The sequence below is a fragment of the Danio rerio genome, chromosome 5, assembly GCF_049306965.1.
Source record: "Danio rerio strain Tuebingen ecotype United States chromosome 5, GRCz12tu, whole genome shotgun sequence".
In the NCBI taxonomy this organism is placed as follows: Eukaryota; Metazoa; Chordata; class Actinopteri; order Cypriniformes; family Danionidae; genus Danio; species Danio rerio.
This window is the reverse complement of record NC_133180.1, coordinates 38,655,990-38,672,500: the sequence shown is the minus strand read 5'-3', so window position 1 is coordinate 38,672,500 and position 16,511 is coordinate 38,655,990. Positions and strand designations below refer to the sequence as shown.

Below are 16,511 nucleotides of genomic sequence, written 5' to 3'. Positions count from 1 at the left end.
ACCCCAGTGAATAAAAAAATATATATATTTGTATCCATTTCTTAGTGAATATAGGTAATATATTGTGGTGCATTTGAACAAAACAGATTTATTAAACAGATATGTTTATTGAAATAATATTTTAGGCACAGAATATCTTTAGAAATTGAAAGATAATACAATTAAATTCATTAAAAAAAAATTACAAACTACAAAACTTCAACAAAATTGTATATATTTTTGTATCTCTTGATTTTTGCTATTTTGAAAATGTTATTTAATATTTTTCTAACATATAAATTTGGCCTACTCATTTTTGAACAATTATTGCACGTTATTTTTTTGGATTAGCTCCAGATTAGGCTTCAGTACTGACTAACCTAATGTATATGCACAAATATAATATTGTAAAGCATCCTAGGGAAATATTAATTTAAACGAGAGATTTGTGAGGGTGTACTCATATTCTAAGCACTGTATACCTTTAAATGCAAACCTTGCAGTGTACATGCATTAAAAGAACATTCCACTTTTATTTTTGTAAACAGGCTCATTCTACAACTCCCTCTATAGATAAAGTTGAGTTTTACCTTTTTTATTATTCATTGAGGTAATTTCCAGGTCTGGCAGGAGTACTTTTAGCTTAGCTTATCCAGTTTATAGCTTGACTTTAAATAGTAGTAACATCGTGTACTAAGACAATTGGTAAATAAAAAGTTGCTGTTTTCAAGCTCAATATTCTAGATCAGTGGTTCTCACACTGTGGTGCGCTGAATAATTAAAGTAATAACACATAAACATAATCGTAACATTATTTATTTTTTTGGGGGGGGGGGTATGCTGTTGTATTTTGCACTGTCGTTGTATTTGCACTATCTGTATTTTATACTGTATGTATTTTGCACAGTTGTTGTATTTGCACTGTCATTTTATTTGCACTGTCTGTATTTTGTACTGTCTGGTGCCAGCACCTAAGCTTTTTACTCATCATAGCACACGTGCTGCTACTGATTTGTCAATAAAAGTGATTTGATTTGATTTGAAGAGTTAAGCTTTAAACAGAAAAAATGATCAAAACTGATTTAAAATATTTTAATGCAAGATGCTAATGGTCTAATCCAATTCAATAATTTACGCTAAGCTAAGCTAAGAGTGCCAGAACCAGAGATAAACTGAATGGATTTAAAACTGATGAAACTCAACTCTAAAAACTTTACAAAAAGTGGTGTGTTCCTTTAAACCCAACACTCAGATGAAACCAAGGTCATTTGTACATGAAGTTTCATTTATAAATAGAGAGAGAGAAAACGGTGAGCTTTGCAATTGTTGTAACACACCATATTCTTGTTTATAAATGAGCGTGAGCCCTCTCATCATGCATCCAGAGCTCATTCGAGGTAAACACCAAAAAAGGCGTCTGCACTTCATCAGAGCTGCTTTGAGTATGAACAGTTGGCAGCCTCTCATTCAGTATTTACACGTATTATGACAGTCACGCATTTCCGCCGCTGGAGCTCAGGTCCCACAGCAAGAGGAGGACACATTGCCACCTTCAGCCAGATGAGGTGGAAGAAGCAGCGGCATAGTTTTTTTTTTTTCTTTCTACTATTACTTACATCTTATAGATATCTAAGAACTGTAGCTTTTTTTAATTCGTCATTGTTTGCATTAGATTCCAACTGGCATCATATATTGATGCATCTTCATCCTATAGTGGACATCTTGAGAAAACAGCACCTTATGATCTCTGAACAATCTAAAGACACTTTTAACAGCTTTTTACAAAAAGGTAAGTGTCATTTTAAAATATTTTTTAAACTACTACTATGAAGGTTTGCTATACTTACATCCATTGGAAAGCTAATGGAAGACCATTCAACGTATTAATCTACAATTTGGGATGCTGAGAATTCTTAAAGATACGGATAGGAAATGTTCTGTAATGTAAATTCTGTCCATTCAATTTTAAGCTGTAATTTATATAGCCAGCCAAATTAATCACTATCAAACAGCCTGAACCTTTTGAAGGCATAATAAACATTTTATAAACAGTCAATGACAGCTAATTAATTACTGCACTTTTGATTTAAGAGACCAAACAACAATCCGTCTCTGCATAGTGTCAATGAACATGGCTATTTAAAACAACTCTCTAGACACTCCAAAAAATTCTAATAACTCTCAAACTAGACCACAATCTTTGCACAATATATCTAAACTAGAACTTTTTTTTTAATTAAAACATAGGGTTATATTATATGCTGTACATATAGTACTCTTAAATTCTCACTTAAACAAATAAATCACACAAAACTGAAAATTCGGTCATTATTTACTCACCCTTAACTTGTGTCGAACCTTTATGGGTTTCTTTAATCTGTTGAACACAAAAGATGAAGCTATTCTGAAGAAACTGGCAACCACTGAGTTCCTTTTGATTAGATTTTTCCTACTATCTGAAAGTTAATGTTTTCAGATTTACAGCTTTCTTTAAAATACCATTTTCATTCCTCAGAAAAAAGACCACCAATTAAGGGTTAGTATACTTAGCAAATGTTATTTTTTTTTGTCAATTTGTATTCCTTCAAACTAAAATATCTTTATTTTATTTTTTTTTATAAAAAATCTGAAATTGACTCAGATCCTTACATTCTCACTCAGATAAAGGTGACAGTTTATTTTACTATTTTCCAAGTGCACACTACTAATTTAACTTAATTCAAGCAATGTTCTGAAACAGATATTAAAAGACATCCCATCTCATAAGCCATATATCAACACATTTGTTTTATCAAACACTGAAATTTAAACATAAGTTTTTCTAAGATTTGTGTAAAATAAAAATAAAAAATAACAATAATAATATATATATATATATATATATATATATATATATATATATATATATATATATATATATATATATATATATATATATATATCTGCTTAAACTCAATAACTGTTCAAACAATTCCCTGTTTTATTTGTTATTATTAAAATTAGGGTGGCATGGTGGCTCAGTCATTAGCAATGTGGCCTCACAGCAAGAAGGTCGTTTGAGTCCAGTTGGCATTTCTGTGTGAAGTTTGCATGTTCTCCCCATGTTCGCATGGACTTCCTCTGGGTGCTCTGGTATCCCCCATAGTCTAAAGACATATGGTATAGGTGAATTGAATTAACTAAAGTAGCCGTAGTGTATATGAGTGTGTGAATGTTCAAATTATTCCATATTTTAATTATTAATATTAAAATAAGGGTGGCACGGTGGCTCAGTGATTAGCAATGTGGTCTCACAGCAAGAAGGTCGCTGATTTGAGTCCCAGCTGGGCCAGAGTGAATATAAGCTGGAATAGTTGGCGGTTCATTTTGCTGTGGCGACCTCTGAAATAAAGACTAAGCCGAAGGAAAATGAATGAAGGAATGATTAATAAAATGAAGGGAATGCAAAATATAAAACTTTCCTCAGTAAATGGTAAAATAGGGTATTATCTACGCATGTCTAAGAAAAGGTTTGAATGAGAACCAAATAAATTACAACGCCATCTCTGCTATCAAACCTCAGAACATAATTTAATTTATTAAAGTTTTAATAAGAAAAAACTCAATCAAAATCAGCAACACTTTAAATGTCACATGAAATGTTACTTAATGCATTTACTAACATGAACAAACAATGAACTATACATGTATTATTATATTTATTCATGTTTGTTAATGTTTCTTCATATGAAAATAAAGTTTTTCCTTGCAAGTTCATGTTAACTAAGCATTTTGGTTAACAAGCACGTTCAAATTTTAATTAACTATAACTAAATGTTTAGCATGCAAGTATCTCTACAGACTGCTAATCTAAACCTTAGGATCTTTCAATTGTAAAGCAAATGTAATTAAGTACATTGTATAAATAGTTGAGGATTAATGTTTATTATATTGGGTTATCAAGGTACATGTGTATTCTGTACAGTTTTATTATTTTTTATTATTAATTTTGTATTTTCTCTTTTTGGATAAATGTGATTTCATTTTGTAGAGAGCAGGGATGCTAAAAATAGGGCCCGTGGGCCAAAGTTGGCCTATTGTAACCTTTGATTTGGCCCTCCATCCCATCTGAGAATGATAAAAAGGGGTTGGGCATCATCATTTCTAATTTGACATACCTTTTTTGTATATTATTTTAAAAAAAAGCAAATTGAGATTAAAAGTTTCAATTACATGTAAATGAATCTGACTTTTTAAAATGGAAATGTCGTCACTCAACAAGTAGAGGACTGATGCAGAAGACATCGGCGAGCAAATCAAAGCAAAAACCAGTGCAACTTCATTCTGTTAAAGAATGAAATGGTGTTGTTTTTACTGTAGTAAGTGGATTATAAAATGTAAAATTATACTGTATTAGTTAATATAAAGCAATGATGTTTTTTTTTTTTGTTTTTTTTAAATATTATTAAATGAATTAGAAAATTCATGGCAACTATATTTACCTTTGACCCACTATTCTTAATAATTTTGGCTTTTTGGTGCTTCATAAGAAAATATTTGAGCACCCCTGGTTTAGAGGGTAGGGGTGGGAATAGTATTTGCTTAAATTTCTCTGTAAAAAAACTTTGTAATTTCTGTAAGTGTATTAAACAGATAAAAAAAAAAGTATTATACGATGTTGTACTTTGATTTTAAAATGATGTTAAATCTTTTATTTTAGTAAACACAATAACCAATGAAACCTTATTGTAAAGTGTGACCAAAAAATGTAATTAAATTTACTATTATTCTTGTTTTTCTTACCTGATAACAGATTCCCAGGGCGCCCCCGGTGTCCACAGAGAGTAATGCAGAAGACACTTTCTGCTTCTCCTGAAGAATGTATTTGGCCCTTCATGAATCTGATGCTGTGTGTTCTCTGGGAACATGAACACCAATTGTACTTCGCAGACAACAAACCTCACCATGGACCCTCTAGGGGGACATCAGGAATGGGAGGTGGTTCTGATCGTGCTAGTGACAGGACCTCTTTCCCTCATCACCATCCTGGGAAACTCTCTGGTGGTCATATCCATCCGGGTCAACAGTCAGCTCCGGACCATCAGTAACTACTATCTTCTGAGTCTGGCGGTGGCAGACTTGATCTTGGGTACGGTGTCAATGAACTTATATACTGCATACGTAATCTTGGGCCGCTGGACGTTAGGACCTCTGGCTTGTGATTTATGGTTGACACTTGACTATGTAGTAAGCAATGCATCGGTAATGAACCTGCTTGTCATAAGCTTTGACCGATACTTTTCTGTTACACGACCGCTGACTTATCGAACGAAGCGAACTCCAAAAACGGCGGCTGTCTTGATTGCTCTGGCATGGGTGATATCTTTTATATTATGGGGGCCTGCAATCTTATTTTGGCCTCATGTAATGGGACGACCATCCGGAGCTGAAGCTCATGTCTGTTCCATCCCATTTCTCAAGGTACCTCCTATAACATACGGCACGGCGATCGCTGCTTTCTACCTACCCGTCAGCATCATGATCATTTTATACTGGCGAATATATTGGGAGATTGAGAACCGGGCGAAAGGGCTTGCTGGTTTTGTTGGGTCTGTGAAAAACGCTACAGAAATTCTGGAAGGGTTGGACAAACAATCAATGCACCAAACCAGCAGTAAGAGCACATTAAGTATCTCAAGGGAGGGAATATCCAAAAAGGGACAAGGCAAGTCAGTTGGTTGCTTCACTTGGATTTTGAGAAACAAAACAGCAGCTCACGAAAGTTACAAGGAGCCTTACAGCAGCAGTAGCTGGAACACTGAAGATGTGGATGACAGTGTCTTGTCTTCATCCACAGATGAAGAACATGAGCCAAACAACAAGTTAAAAGCACCTTCATCTAATCCTTCTGCGATTAAGTTGAAGGATCTACACTGCAGATCAGACGATACAAAGGGTGTGCAAGAGCAGAACTCTCCTGCTGAGCGTCTTACTAAACAGTGCCATTTAAAACCCAAAAAGTCTGATCATAGCATTCGCCAACAGCTCAGAGCTAAACATCGAATTATTTTGATTATTAAAGAAAAGAAAGCAGCCCGGACGCTAAGTGCCATCTTGTTGGCGTTCATCCTCACATGGACGCCCTACAACATCATGGTTTTGGCCTCCATTTCATACTGTGTTCCTGAAAAGCTCTGGCAGCTGGGATACTGGCTCTGCTATGTGAACAGTACAGTGAACCCCATGTGCTACGCCCTCTGCAACGAATCTTTCAGGGTCACATTCAAGTCTCTGCTACTCTGTCGAGGTGGAGATAAACGGAAGTGGGACACAAACAGTTGGAATCGCCATGCGTTTGTGAGGCAGAATACGCCTTGTAGTACAGTGTAGTCATTCGGCATTCTACAATCCTGTTCCTTGAGATCTGTCTGCCTGCAAAGGTCAGCTTTGACAGTGTTAAAACATAACTGAAGGTCTTTGGTGGGGTGGCATGATACTGGTAAAGTATGTAATATTGCTGTTGAGTATTGCCATAATCTTGCAGTATAACATTTCCATAGAGAGGAATGTTACTTATTTTTTTCAATCATCATTCTAAAATAACAGGTAATATGTATTATTTTCTGTTCTTATTAAATCTAATTCAGGCTAAAAATCTCATAGTTTGCCATTGGCATTTTTTCAGCTCTACAGGGTCGCTGTAGCCAATAGCAGATTACTAGGGAGAAGTTTATAAAAATAGAAAAGCCTCATCTGACTTGGATAAACAATGATTTTCTTGATTTTCTGTTACTTCATATGGGAGTTACAGTTTCTGCAGATTTCAAGTCAATTTTAAGACTTTTTAGGACATTTTTAAGATTGTTATAAATAATATAACATAATTTCAGTCTTATACAGAGCTAAACACTAAGAAACTTTTTTAGGTTGGTCACGTAGAAAGAGGTTTACTTGCCTTATCAAAATAAAATCTAATTAGTTATTTCTGTGCTTAATAATGTGTCAAAACAAGCAAAACCTAGTTCTCTGGTACAAGCACATTTATACCTTTTCTTCTTTTTCAAAAAAAAAAAACATTAGTATTTAGAGTTTGATTAAAGGTTTTTTTTTTTTAGATGGATTTTTGGAAATTGGAGATATGTACAGATGTAAAATAAGACTTGTTTAAAATGATTTAAGGCCTACAAAACAGTATTTCAGTGACTTTAAGACTTGGCCTAAAATTTTGTCTTTAAAATTTATGAAATTTTAAGACTTTTTAAGACCCGTAAAAACCCTGGACTTAACTTTTACTACAACATTTGTGTAAATAAATGCATATGCCTTTACATAATACACTTTAATTTTGTTAAACCGCTTGGTTTAAAATCATACCAGATATGAGGAGGTTACAGTAGTGCTGTGTATATTGCTCCTTGGGTACTTGAAAATTTGTAATTGCTGTTTACATTCAACTTAAAGGGGGGGGGGGGGGGGGGGGGATCGTGGTTGGTAATTGTCATCTGTCTTGTGTAAAGATTAAATAAATAAAAATTTAGCAGTCAATGAAAACCGTATCATATGATTTTGAAGGTATTTTGAAGGAACAACTTTTTTGTAAATGGCATTAATGCATAGAAATCTGTTTAAAGCAGCCTTAACAAAAAGGGGCTTAGCAAATTTCCAGCTGATTTCAAGATTATTCATTAAAAAAAAAAAGATTAAAAGTGTCATGAACAAACATAGTGTGAGCATAGTGTCACAATCCTGAGACATGACCGAGGGATCATAAAGGACATCATTCCCACTTAACCTACACATAATGCTTTATCTTGAAGTGGTTAGGGAAAAAACTGTTAGATAGAGTCCCAGTGGTGGTCATAAGCTGTCTAATGCGGCTTTACCAAACTCAGTAAGTCTGGTGAGCAGTGACAAACAAAATGCTTATTGGCCACTTAATTTTACAGTAGTAGGTGCATAACAAATCACATAGCTATGTACTATTATATGCTGTTTTGTAGATAAAAAATAGCGTAGACAGTGCATTTGCACTAGAAATTCTGAAAAACAGGATAAGTGCTCTTTAAATACCCAGACGATGTCACTATTCAACTAATAAAAACAAGCGTGAAACTTCAGTGGTTAAAGCTATCAGACACTAAGGTTGGATTTCTTTATTTTGGATAGTGCAAACAATGTTGTCCAATGTAAGTGATTATGCTCAATGGTGAATATGATTGTACTCATAAGTCATGTAACAGGTACTATTTGGTAGTTTGGTCATTTATTTTGACAACCATTAAACTGGAAACAGTTTAAACGGAAACAGTTTGAATTTCCTGCTAGTAAAAAACATTATAATTACATTTGGGATGACATTAAAACTACATGACTAATTGTAAAATTGTATACTGCATCATGTGGGACGCAACTAGTAAATGCTGCATGTTTCTACAACTTTATGAGGACCTTTAAGTCTTGTCAGTGCATGACCATTGTTTTGACTGGATAATGGTTCTGGATGGAAAATAGAATCAAACTATTTCTGCATGAGTTTTTTGACCACAGAAATCCACATAAAACCATCAACCAAAAAAAAAAAAATAAAATTAAGTAAATAAAAATTAATTGTTACAATAATATTTAAAAAAGAAACACCAAAAATTGAGTATTCACGAGCATACTGTTTCTAATGGAGTAGATTGGATTATATTTCCTTTTGATATATTTATGAATTTATAATGGTTAATTGATGTCTTGCGCTGGATGTCATGTAAATGTTTGTCCTTATGACATCACTGATCCTCTAATATCCAAACTAAACAGTTTGTTTATAATGATGATTGCATTTTAGGTTGTGAAACTTGTAGGATGGTTTAAATGATTTCACCCAAAAATTAAATTATGATTTAAATACTCAACCCGTGAGACCATTATTCATCTTTGAAAAACAAATTATGATATTTTAAGTGAAATCTGAGAGCTCCCTCAACCTCCATAGACAGCATGGTTTCTGACTCATTCAAGGTCCAGAACGGTAACGAAGTGGGTAAATTGAAATACTATCAATCTATGAGAATGCTTTTGTACATTCATAAAATAAACAAACAAACAAAAAAAGACTTTATTCAACAGTTTCTTTTTCTCAGTGTCAGTATATTGCGCACATTAATGAGTACTGTGCATCAACAAAACCCCCCGGATGCCCATGTACGACTTCTCCATTTAGAACAAAGCACATGCGCATCTGAGGTAATACATCAGGCACAATTGAGTGCGACACAAATAAAAAATAATAATAATAAAAAAAAACACTCTAGTGAACAGGTGCACTATACTAACATTGGATAGAAAAAAACTTGAATAAAGATTTGTTTTGTGCACACAAAACTATTCTCATAATTTGATAATATTCAGATTGAAACTCTGAAGGTATATGGTGAGTTTTGCTGTCTATGGAGGATGAGGAAGCTAATGTCTCTTGGATTTTAAAATTTTCATTTTTAGGTGAACTAACCCTTTGATGGTACAAAGGCCGCTAATATGTTAAAAGACTATGGGACATTTGTAATCTCAATATCTCTTTAATATATGAACACTCATTACAGTAAATGAAATAGAGGTGTGCCGACTGGTGTTCAAAAACAATCTACCTGTTCTGTATGTACTGATAGTGCCCAAGTGATCAAGCAGTGATGAACAGTACCAAAATGTCATACATGGTTTGTGACTTTTATTTTTCTTGGGGGAAAAAAAAAAAACTGTACCATACACCAAAACAAGAATAAACCCCCAAAACAACCTAACAAACAATCTTTAAAAAAAAGAAAATAAAGAAAAGATAAAAAAGAATGGCCACTTGCTAGTCATTTTGGAACAATTCAGGTAAATGGTTACAACTGCTAATTATTTTAATAATAGTTAGTTGGCTTGTACCATAACGCTAAGTTATCAGATTTCCCATAATCCTCTACTATGCTGTTACTGTGAAAATACAACAGAGTGAGTGTTATGTGTTATGTATTATGTATAAATGACCATGTAAGGTAAACATGCAGTAACTAAACTGAGAATGAAAAATAAAACAATGATAAGGTCCTGTACATATTATGAATGCCATGAGCAATAATTAATGTATCAGTATCTGATAGAAGCCTAAACCTTTATGGAGGTCTGTGGTTATTTTGAAACTGAAGACTTACAGAGTACACAGAACCCAACGCAGGTCAATTCATTTCTTCATTCAGTATACATTTACAAAGAACAGGGCTGAAAGAGCCAGCTGCATGCACTGCTCTAGATTTATTCTCTAAACAAAGGAAGTTTTGGCTGGATTGTGAAGGTAAATGGCAATAGAAGACAGGGAAATAGGCGAGCATTTGAAGCAGGCTGTATATCTGCCTCAGCTTGCTCTAGGAAGACAAACTAAGCTCCGGCAAATTTTGCTCATCTGCTTAGTACGGAGTTTAGCACTGGGTCACTTAAATTCGTTCACAAAGATCTCCTCTGCTATTACTTAATCCTTATAAAAGGGTAGCTTACACAAAATCTGTCATCGTTTACTCACTCTTATTTTGTAACAACTACAGCAGTCAACATTTCAAGTTGATTTTAAAAAGTTGATCAAAAATGTCCTAAGACATAAATTGGTGTTGTTTGGGGACAATTTTGGTGAAAACTTTGGTTCACTACAATTGTTGGCAACTGTATGTGTAACATATACTTTAGTAGAAATCCCAAGATATTAAGAACTTCAATGGAAGTCAAAATGCTCTCATGAAATCTCCTTACAGGTTTGCGAGTATAAGATGCCAAAAGAAATGTCAGCTTAAGGAAATAACTCTTTTAGTTAAACCACAATGAAATCAATTTAATAGAATTTATCAAGAATTTGATACTCAACGTCAAATTCTGACATCTCTTTGCCAATTGTGGGATGCCCCCCCCCAACACATTTCTATAAATGTGTTAAGAGAATAAATCTAGTGGAAGAGCTTTCCGTTTCAGAGTGTCAGAAGTATTTACTATCCTACGCAAACTATAATTTGAATCAGATAAATTAACGTGCAGGAGTAAAATGTTTATGCGATATATGTATTGAATACATTCAATGCAACATAATCGGATTAAACATAGTAATTATGGCATGAGAAGTTTTTCTGTCCACATTTCTTACACTACATAATTCTTTCTAATCTTTTAGAATAGGACTCAACATAACAGATCTCTGTTTGGTCTGTTATACATTATTCTAACCGTCTCAAAAAACTTTTAAAGTGTATTACAGTTTCTGGGTAATGTTTTTCTATTTCAGCTTTCTCTTCCTCATTGCGTTCCCTGATATCTTGAATAACCACCTTTGACATAACATTAAACAAATTCTGAACACATTAAGTGTTCCCTAAAATTGCAAAAATAAAAACAATATAAAAATATAATTTAAAACCACTACCCTTACCTGCACCACAAACCCGTTAGTTAGTAAAGAGCTCACACACTGGCTGCTAGACTCTGTGCTTCAGTGGCATAAGCAGATGCAATTATTAGGAAAAACAAAAAGACTCCCCAAGCAACTCCCGTTATAATAATGAACCATTTCTATTGTTTAAGATCTTAAATACAACACACCTTTATATGCTATACAAATATATAAATATACAAAAACACATCTTTCTTTTGCTATTTTGCTTATTATGAACAAGCATTGGCATGCTGATTGGTTTCAACTATTCCTCTTTGTGATAAGCACAGTGTCGGTACAGAGTATTTTGGATATGGCAGAGTATGCATTATTCATTTTGGCGGTTATAAGCTGAGTTTATTTTTGTTTTTGTTATTTTTTGTTTTTTGCTTTGTTAAACAGTGTTTGCATAAACAAGTGGAAATATCAGGTCTAATATGAGCAGGAACTCAAAAAGAGTCATAATATTCTCATAGCGACTTCCTCCATGTAAGTACTACTGAAAGGCTCAGTAGTGTGTCTGATGGGTTTTGAAGTTTGGAAGAATTATGTTATTTGTCAGGAATAATAGTTGAAAACAAAGAGCAAGGGAAGTTTGAAACTTGGAACTGTGTAACAGTCATACTGAGATCAAACCTGCTGAGATGTGAGAGAGAGCAATAAGAGAAGAAGGGCATCGTTTTTCTCACTTCTCTCTTTCTCTGCCTCCATTTGTGTCTGCGAGGTGCTTGTCCCTATTCTCTTCCATTAAAACTTCAGTTCGACCCATTTTGTTTGCTTAAACCAAACAAATCTTGGAAGGAACTATGAGAAAGAGGGTCTGTCTTCCTGAGAGGACCATCACAGGGGCGGCGCATTCTGCTTCTGGAATATGGAGGCTTTCTCTTTCAAGAGGGCCAAACACAGATGACAACTCCAACTTCCTGTAAAGCATACAATATTGATATATCTTAGAATGTTTTGCACTAAATGGAGATGCATAGCAAAACTCAAATTATTATAAATTTTTTTATTATTCAGTCCTAGCTTGCTTAATAAATATACACTCACCGGCCACTTTATTAGGTACACCTGTCCAACTGCTCGTTAACACAAATTTCTAATCAGCCAATTACACAGTAAGGCATGTAGACATGGTCAAGACGATCTGCTGAAGTTCAAACTGAGCATCAGAATGGGGAAGAAAGGTGATTTAAGTGACTTTGAACGTGGTATGGTAGTTGGGGCCAGACGGGATGGTCTGAGTATTTCAGAAACTACTGATCTACTGGGATTTTCACGCACAACCATCTCTAGGGTTTACAGAGAATGGTCCGAAAAAGAGAAACTATCCAGTGAGCGGCAGTTCTGTGGGTGCAAATGCCTTGTTGATGCCAGAGTTCAGAAAAGAATGGCCAGACTGATTTCAGCTGATAGAAAGGCAACCGTAACTCAAATAACCACTTGTTACAACTGAAGTATGCAAAAGAGCATCTCTGAATGCAAAACATGTCAAAAATTGAGGCAGATGGGCTACAGCAGCAGAAGACCACACTGTTTGCCACTCCTGTCAGCTAAGAACTGGAGGCTAAAGTTTGCACTGGCTCACCAAAATTGGACAATAGAAGATTGGGAAAAACATTGCCTGGTCTGATAAGTCTCAAATTCTGATGCGACATTCAGATGGTAGAGTCAGAATTTGGCATGAACAACATAAAAGCATGAATCCATCCTGCCTTGTATCGATGGTTCAGGCTGCTGGTGGTGTAATGGTGTAGGGGATATTTCTTTGGCACGCTTTGGGCCCATTAGTACCAATTGAGCATCCTGTTAATGCCTCAGCCTACCTGAGTATTGTTGCTGACCATGTCCATCCCTCTATGACCAAATGACTTCACTGTACTCAAATGGCCTCCACAGTCACCAAATCTCAATCCAATAGAGCACCTTTGGGATGTGGTGGAACGGGAGATTCGCATCATGGATGTGCAGCCGATAAATCTGCAGCAACTGCGTGAAGCTATCATGTCAGTGTGGACCAAAATCTCTGAGGAATATTTCCATAACCTTGTTGAATCTATGCCATAGAGGATTAAGGCAGTTCTGAAGTTAAAAAAAAGAGGTCCAACACGGTACTAGTAAGGTGTACCTAATAAAGTGGCCGGTGAGTATATCTTTTGTTTATGGAACTACTACCGTAATGTTGTTTTACCTTCAGGAGGTACAGACATTGGGGGAGAGAGGCAGTACATGTGGTAACCTCGATCACAGTCATCACAGAACAACAGCTGATCCTGTGGCAAAGCATACAAGATTACATCATTGATAATATAACAGGTAAAAGTTGTTTAATGAAACAAGGGAACTATTTTCCCTGAGGAGATTTTACATTTCGTTACTAATTGTGATAATTATAGTGTTGTCTAAAAAATAAAACAGTTCTGAGACTTTAAAAATGCATCACTATTCTCTTTTGTGCGAGGCGGTGGCACAGTAGGTAGTGCTGTCGCTTCACAGCAAGAAGGTCGCTGGTTCGAGCCTTGGCTGGGTCAGTTGGCGTTTCTGTGTGGAATTTTTGCATGCTCTCACTGTGTTCGCGTGGTTTTCCTCCGGGTGCTCCGGTTTCCCCCACAGTCTAAAGACATGCGGTACAGGTAAATAGGGTAGGGTAAATTGTCCGTAGTGCATGAGTGTGTATGAATGTTTCCCAGAGATGGGTTGCAGCTGGAAGGGCATCCTGTGCGTAAATCATATGCTGGATAAGCTGGTGGTTTATTCCGCTGTGGCGACCCCAAATTAATAAGGGGACTAAGCCGAAAAAGAAAATGAATGAATGAATGATTCTTTTTCGAATCAATCCTGAGCTTAGTTTTAACCAGAAGATGGTTCTCTATGCTAGTTTTTAGGCTTACACTGAAATGCTAAAGAGGAAGAGAGATTGTGTTCGGCCATGTTCGAGTTAAGGGAGTTGGCTTTCATGTCTCAACATTAATACGAACACAGCTCACTATGGACTCTTAACTCGCTTAAACCTTTCCTAATTGCATTAACTATTATTTTAGGTTCAAGTGGTATTTGTAAGGAAATGGATGCAAGCAGAGTATGACACTTAGTGAAGCACTCCTTTAAATCTCCTGTTAAAAAAAAATCTGCTAGGAACCCATTAAAGAGAGAATAGCAAAGCATTTTGAAAATGTCCAAAATGCTTTGAATTTATGTTTCTCAAGCGAATTTAACACAGCTCTAGTGATAATATCTGTAATTCAAATTGTATGCAAATTGAGTGCAAAACAGACTCACATCATTTTCTGATGTTCCACAAATATTACAGCACTTGCACTCAATGCACTGCCAGCGATAGGTTTTCACAGCAGCCATCATGATAGGAGTGAACTGAAGACATGAAGGGTGACCTAAAAACAGAAAGCAGGTCAATGATTAATGCTTAGAAAGATCAAAAAAAAACTACCAGGTTAAATAATGTGTGGGGTTTTTGTTGTATTGTTTATACCAGAACGGCCACAGTCTGAGCAGGACACAAGCTCCTCTGATTGGCCGGTTTTCTGGTTCAGGCTGGAATCTCCCAAACAGAAATCACAGTAGTTGTTCGGAAGAGCCAGACCATCTGGGCCTTTTTTAGGAGCTGACCGAAAGAAAGAGAACAGCCAACACACCTTAAAAACATATTCCATACCATTCAACAATTCAAAACACTCCCAAGACATCTCTTTAGAACCTAGCTTGCTTCAATGTAGTGAACTCTATATTAGCTTTCATTTAGAAAGCTGCCTTAGAAGGCAGCAGGCAGTTACACTTTGAAATAAAGCCATATTGTCAATACTTAAGTACACAACACTATGCCAGCTAGTTACAGACAATCAGTGGCAGTGTATCGGGTAAAGATATTTCATGCCACTCAAAGCGACACTAAGTTTAATGGCTCCTCTTCATTTGACTACAAGTGTCTTTGCAGCAGCAACAACAAGCGTGATTAATGGCTTACTCTTGGGTTCGTCCTGCCGGGGTGGAGTTGGTTCCCGAATGTCCATCTCGTCTTTCTCTTCTCCTTCCTCCTCGGCCAAGTGAGAGTGGGCATAATGATAACTGAGACCAGGCCTGTTCTTATAGCGCTTTCCACAGACTACACACATATACACAGAGCACAACGACAGATTATAAGTGCCTGCAGTGGTCATATGCATTGAATCATCCTCTGTACCGAAGAGCACGGGGCATGTCAGCTTCACACCAAACGCTCCTCTCATGCATGCACTCATTTCTCATGCCCACATGCTTGCCATTGGAAAACTGAGAAGTCGTAAATCCATCCATTCACTCCTGATCCTCTAGGATTCCCTTTCTTTACATGTTTATGAGGAGGTTTCATTTAAACAGTGCAAATAGTTCACTACAAAATGAACATTCTGTCATTGACTCAAGCTGTGTTGTTCCAACACCCTTACTAGAAACAATTTTCCCCCCTTATTCTGTGGAATTAAATGGTGCCAAATTCTGGCTGGCTGGGGTCTACATTCAGCTTTATTGTAAGGACAAGAGTAGCTTGGTAATTATGTTAGATAACTTCTATCTAGCTGCAGTCACACGAGTTTACACTTGCAAAATTCTGTCGTACGGCGCTGCGAAAAGGGGCAGGATTAAACAAGATGATTAGACATTTAAAAAAGTGAGAAATTGGTCAATATTTTAAATTTCTGTACAGAGAGGTCATGTTTTGATCCTCGATTGGTCTCACAGGTCTAAGTTCACCAAGCTTGAACTTTACAATGCAGCGATCTGCGAAACTTGACACACAAGCTTGTGTTTCCGATGCATATGATGCACATTCGCGTGCGTATGAATGGAAGTCTATGGGGAGAAAAGTCCAGTGTGACTGCAGCTTTAGGGTTAACTCTCTAAAGCAGGGGTGTCCAAACTTGGTCCTAGAGGGCCGGTGTCCTGGAGAGTTTAGCTCCAACCCTGATCAAACACACCTGAACCAGCTAATCAATCTCTTACTAGATATAGACCATTTTGAGGGATGTTAACAAAAACAATGGTCCCAACATATTTCCTGTTTTGTGTTTTTTTATTTCTATAGCTTCCGAGAATCCAAAAAGAGACACATGAGACACAT

At 36.0% G+C, this 16,511-nt stretch overlaps 2 protein-coding genes across 10 annotated transcripts in view; one reads left to right on the top strand and one right to left on the bottom strand.

Annotated features, from left to right (window-relative positions):
* Positions 1 to 3,990: 3,990 nt before the first annotated feature.
* On the top strand, positions 3,991 to 9,559 carry chrm1b (cholinergic receptor, muscarinic 1b). Its single transcript, XM_001334628.9, has one exon. The coding sequence runs from the start codon at positions 4,885 to 4,887 to the stop codon at positions 6,346 to 6,348; it is 1,464 nt and encodes a 487-aa protein (XP_001334664.5). The 5' UTR covers positions 3,991 to 4,884; the 3' UTR covers positions 6,349 to 9,559.
* An 89-nt stretch (positions 9,560 to 9,648) lies between these two features.
* The window catches only part of dpf2 (double PHD fingers 2), a 15,263-nt gene continuing 8,400 nt past the window's right edge, over positions 9,649 to 16,511 (bottom strand). For 7 of the 9 annotated variants that reach the window (XM_073950255.1, XM_073950256.1, XM_005165302.6 and 4 more), the window contains 5 exons: positions 15,381 to 15,518; positions 14,889 to 15,020; positions 14,678 to 14,790; positions 13,590 to 13,671; positions 9,649 to 12,321 (listed from right to left, as the gene is read on the bottom strand). In XM_073950255.1, coding sequence (XP_073806356.1) covers positions 12,239 to 12,321; positions 13,590 to 13,671; positions 14,678 to 14,790; positions 14,889 to 15,020; positions 15,381 to 15,518 — 548 coding nt within the window. In that variant the 3' untranslated portion in view covers positions 9,649 to 12,238. 9 annotated transcript variants of the gene reach the window in all.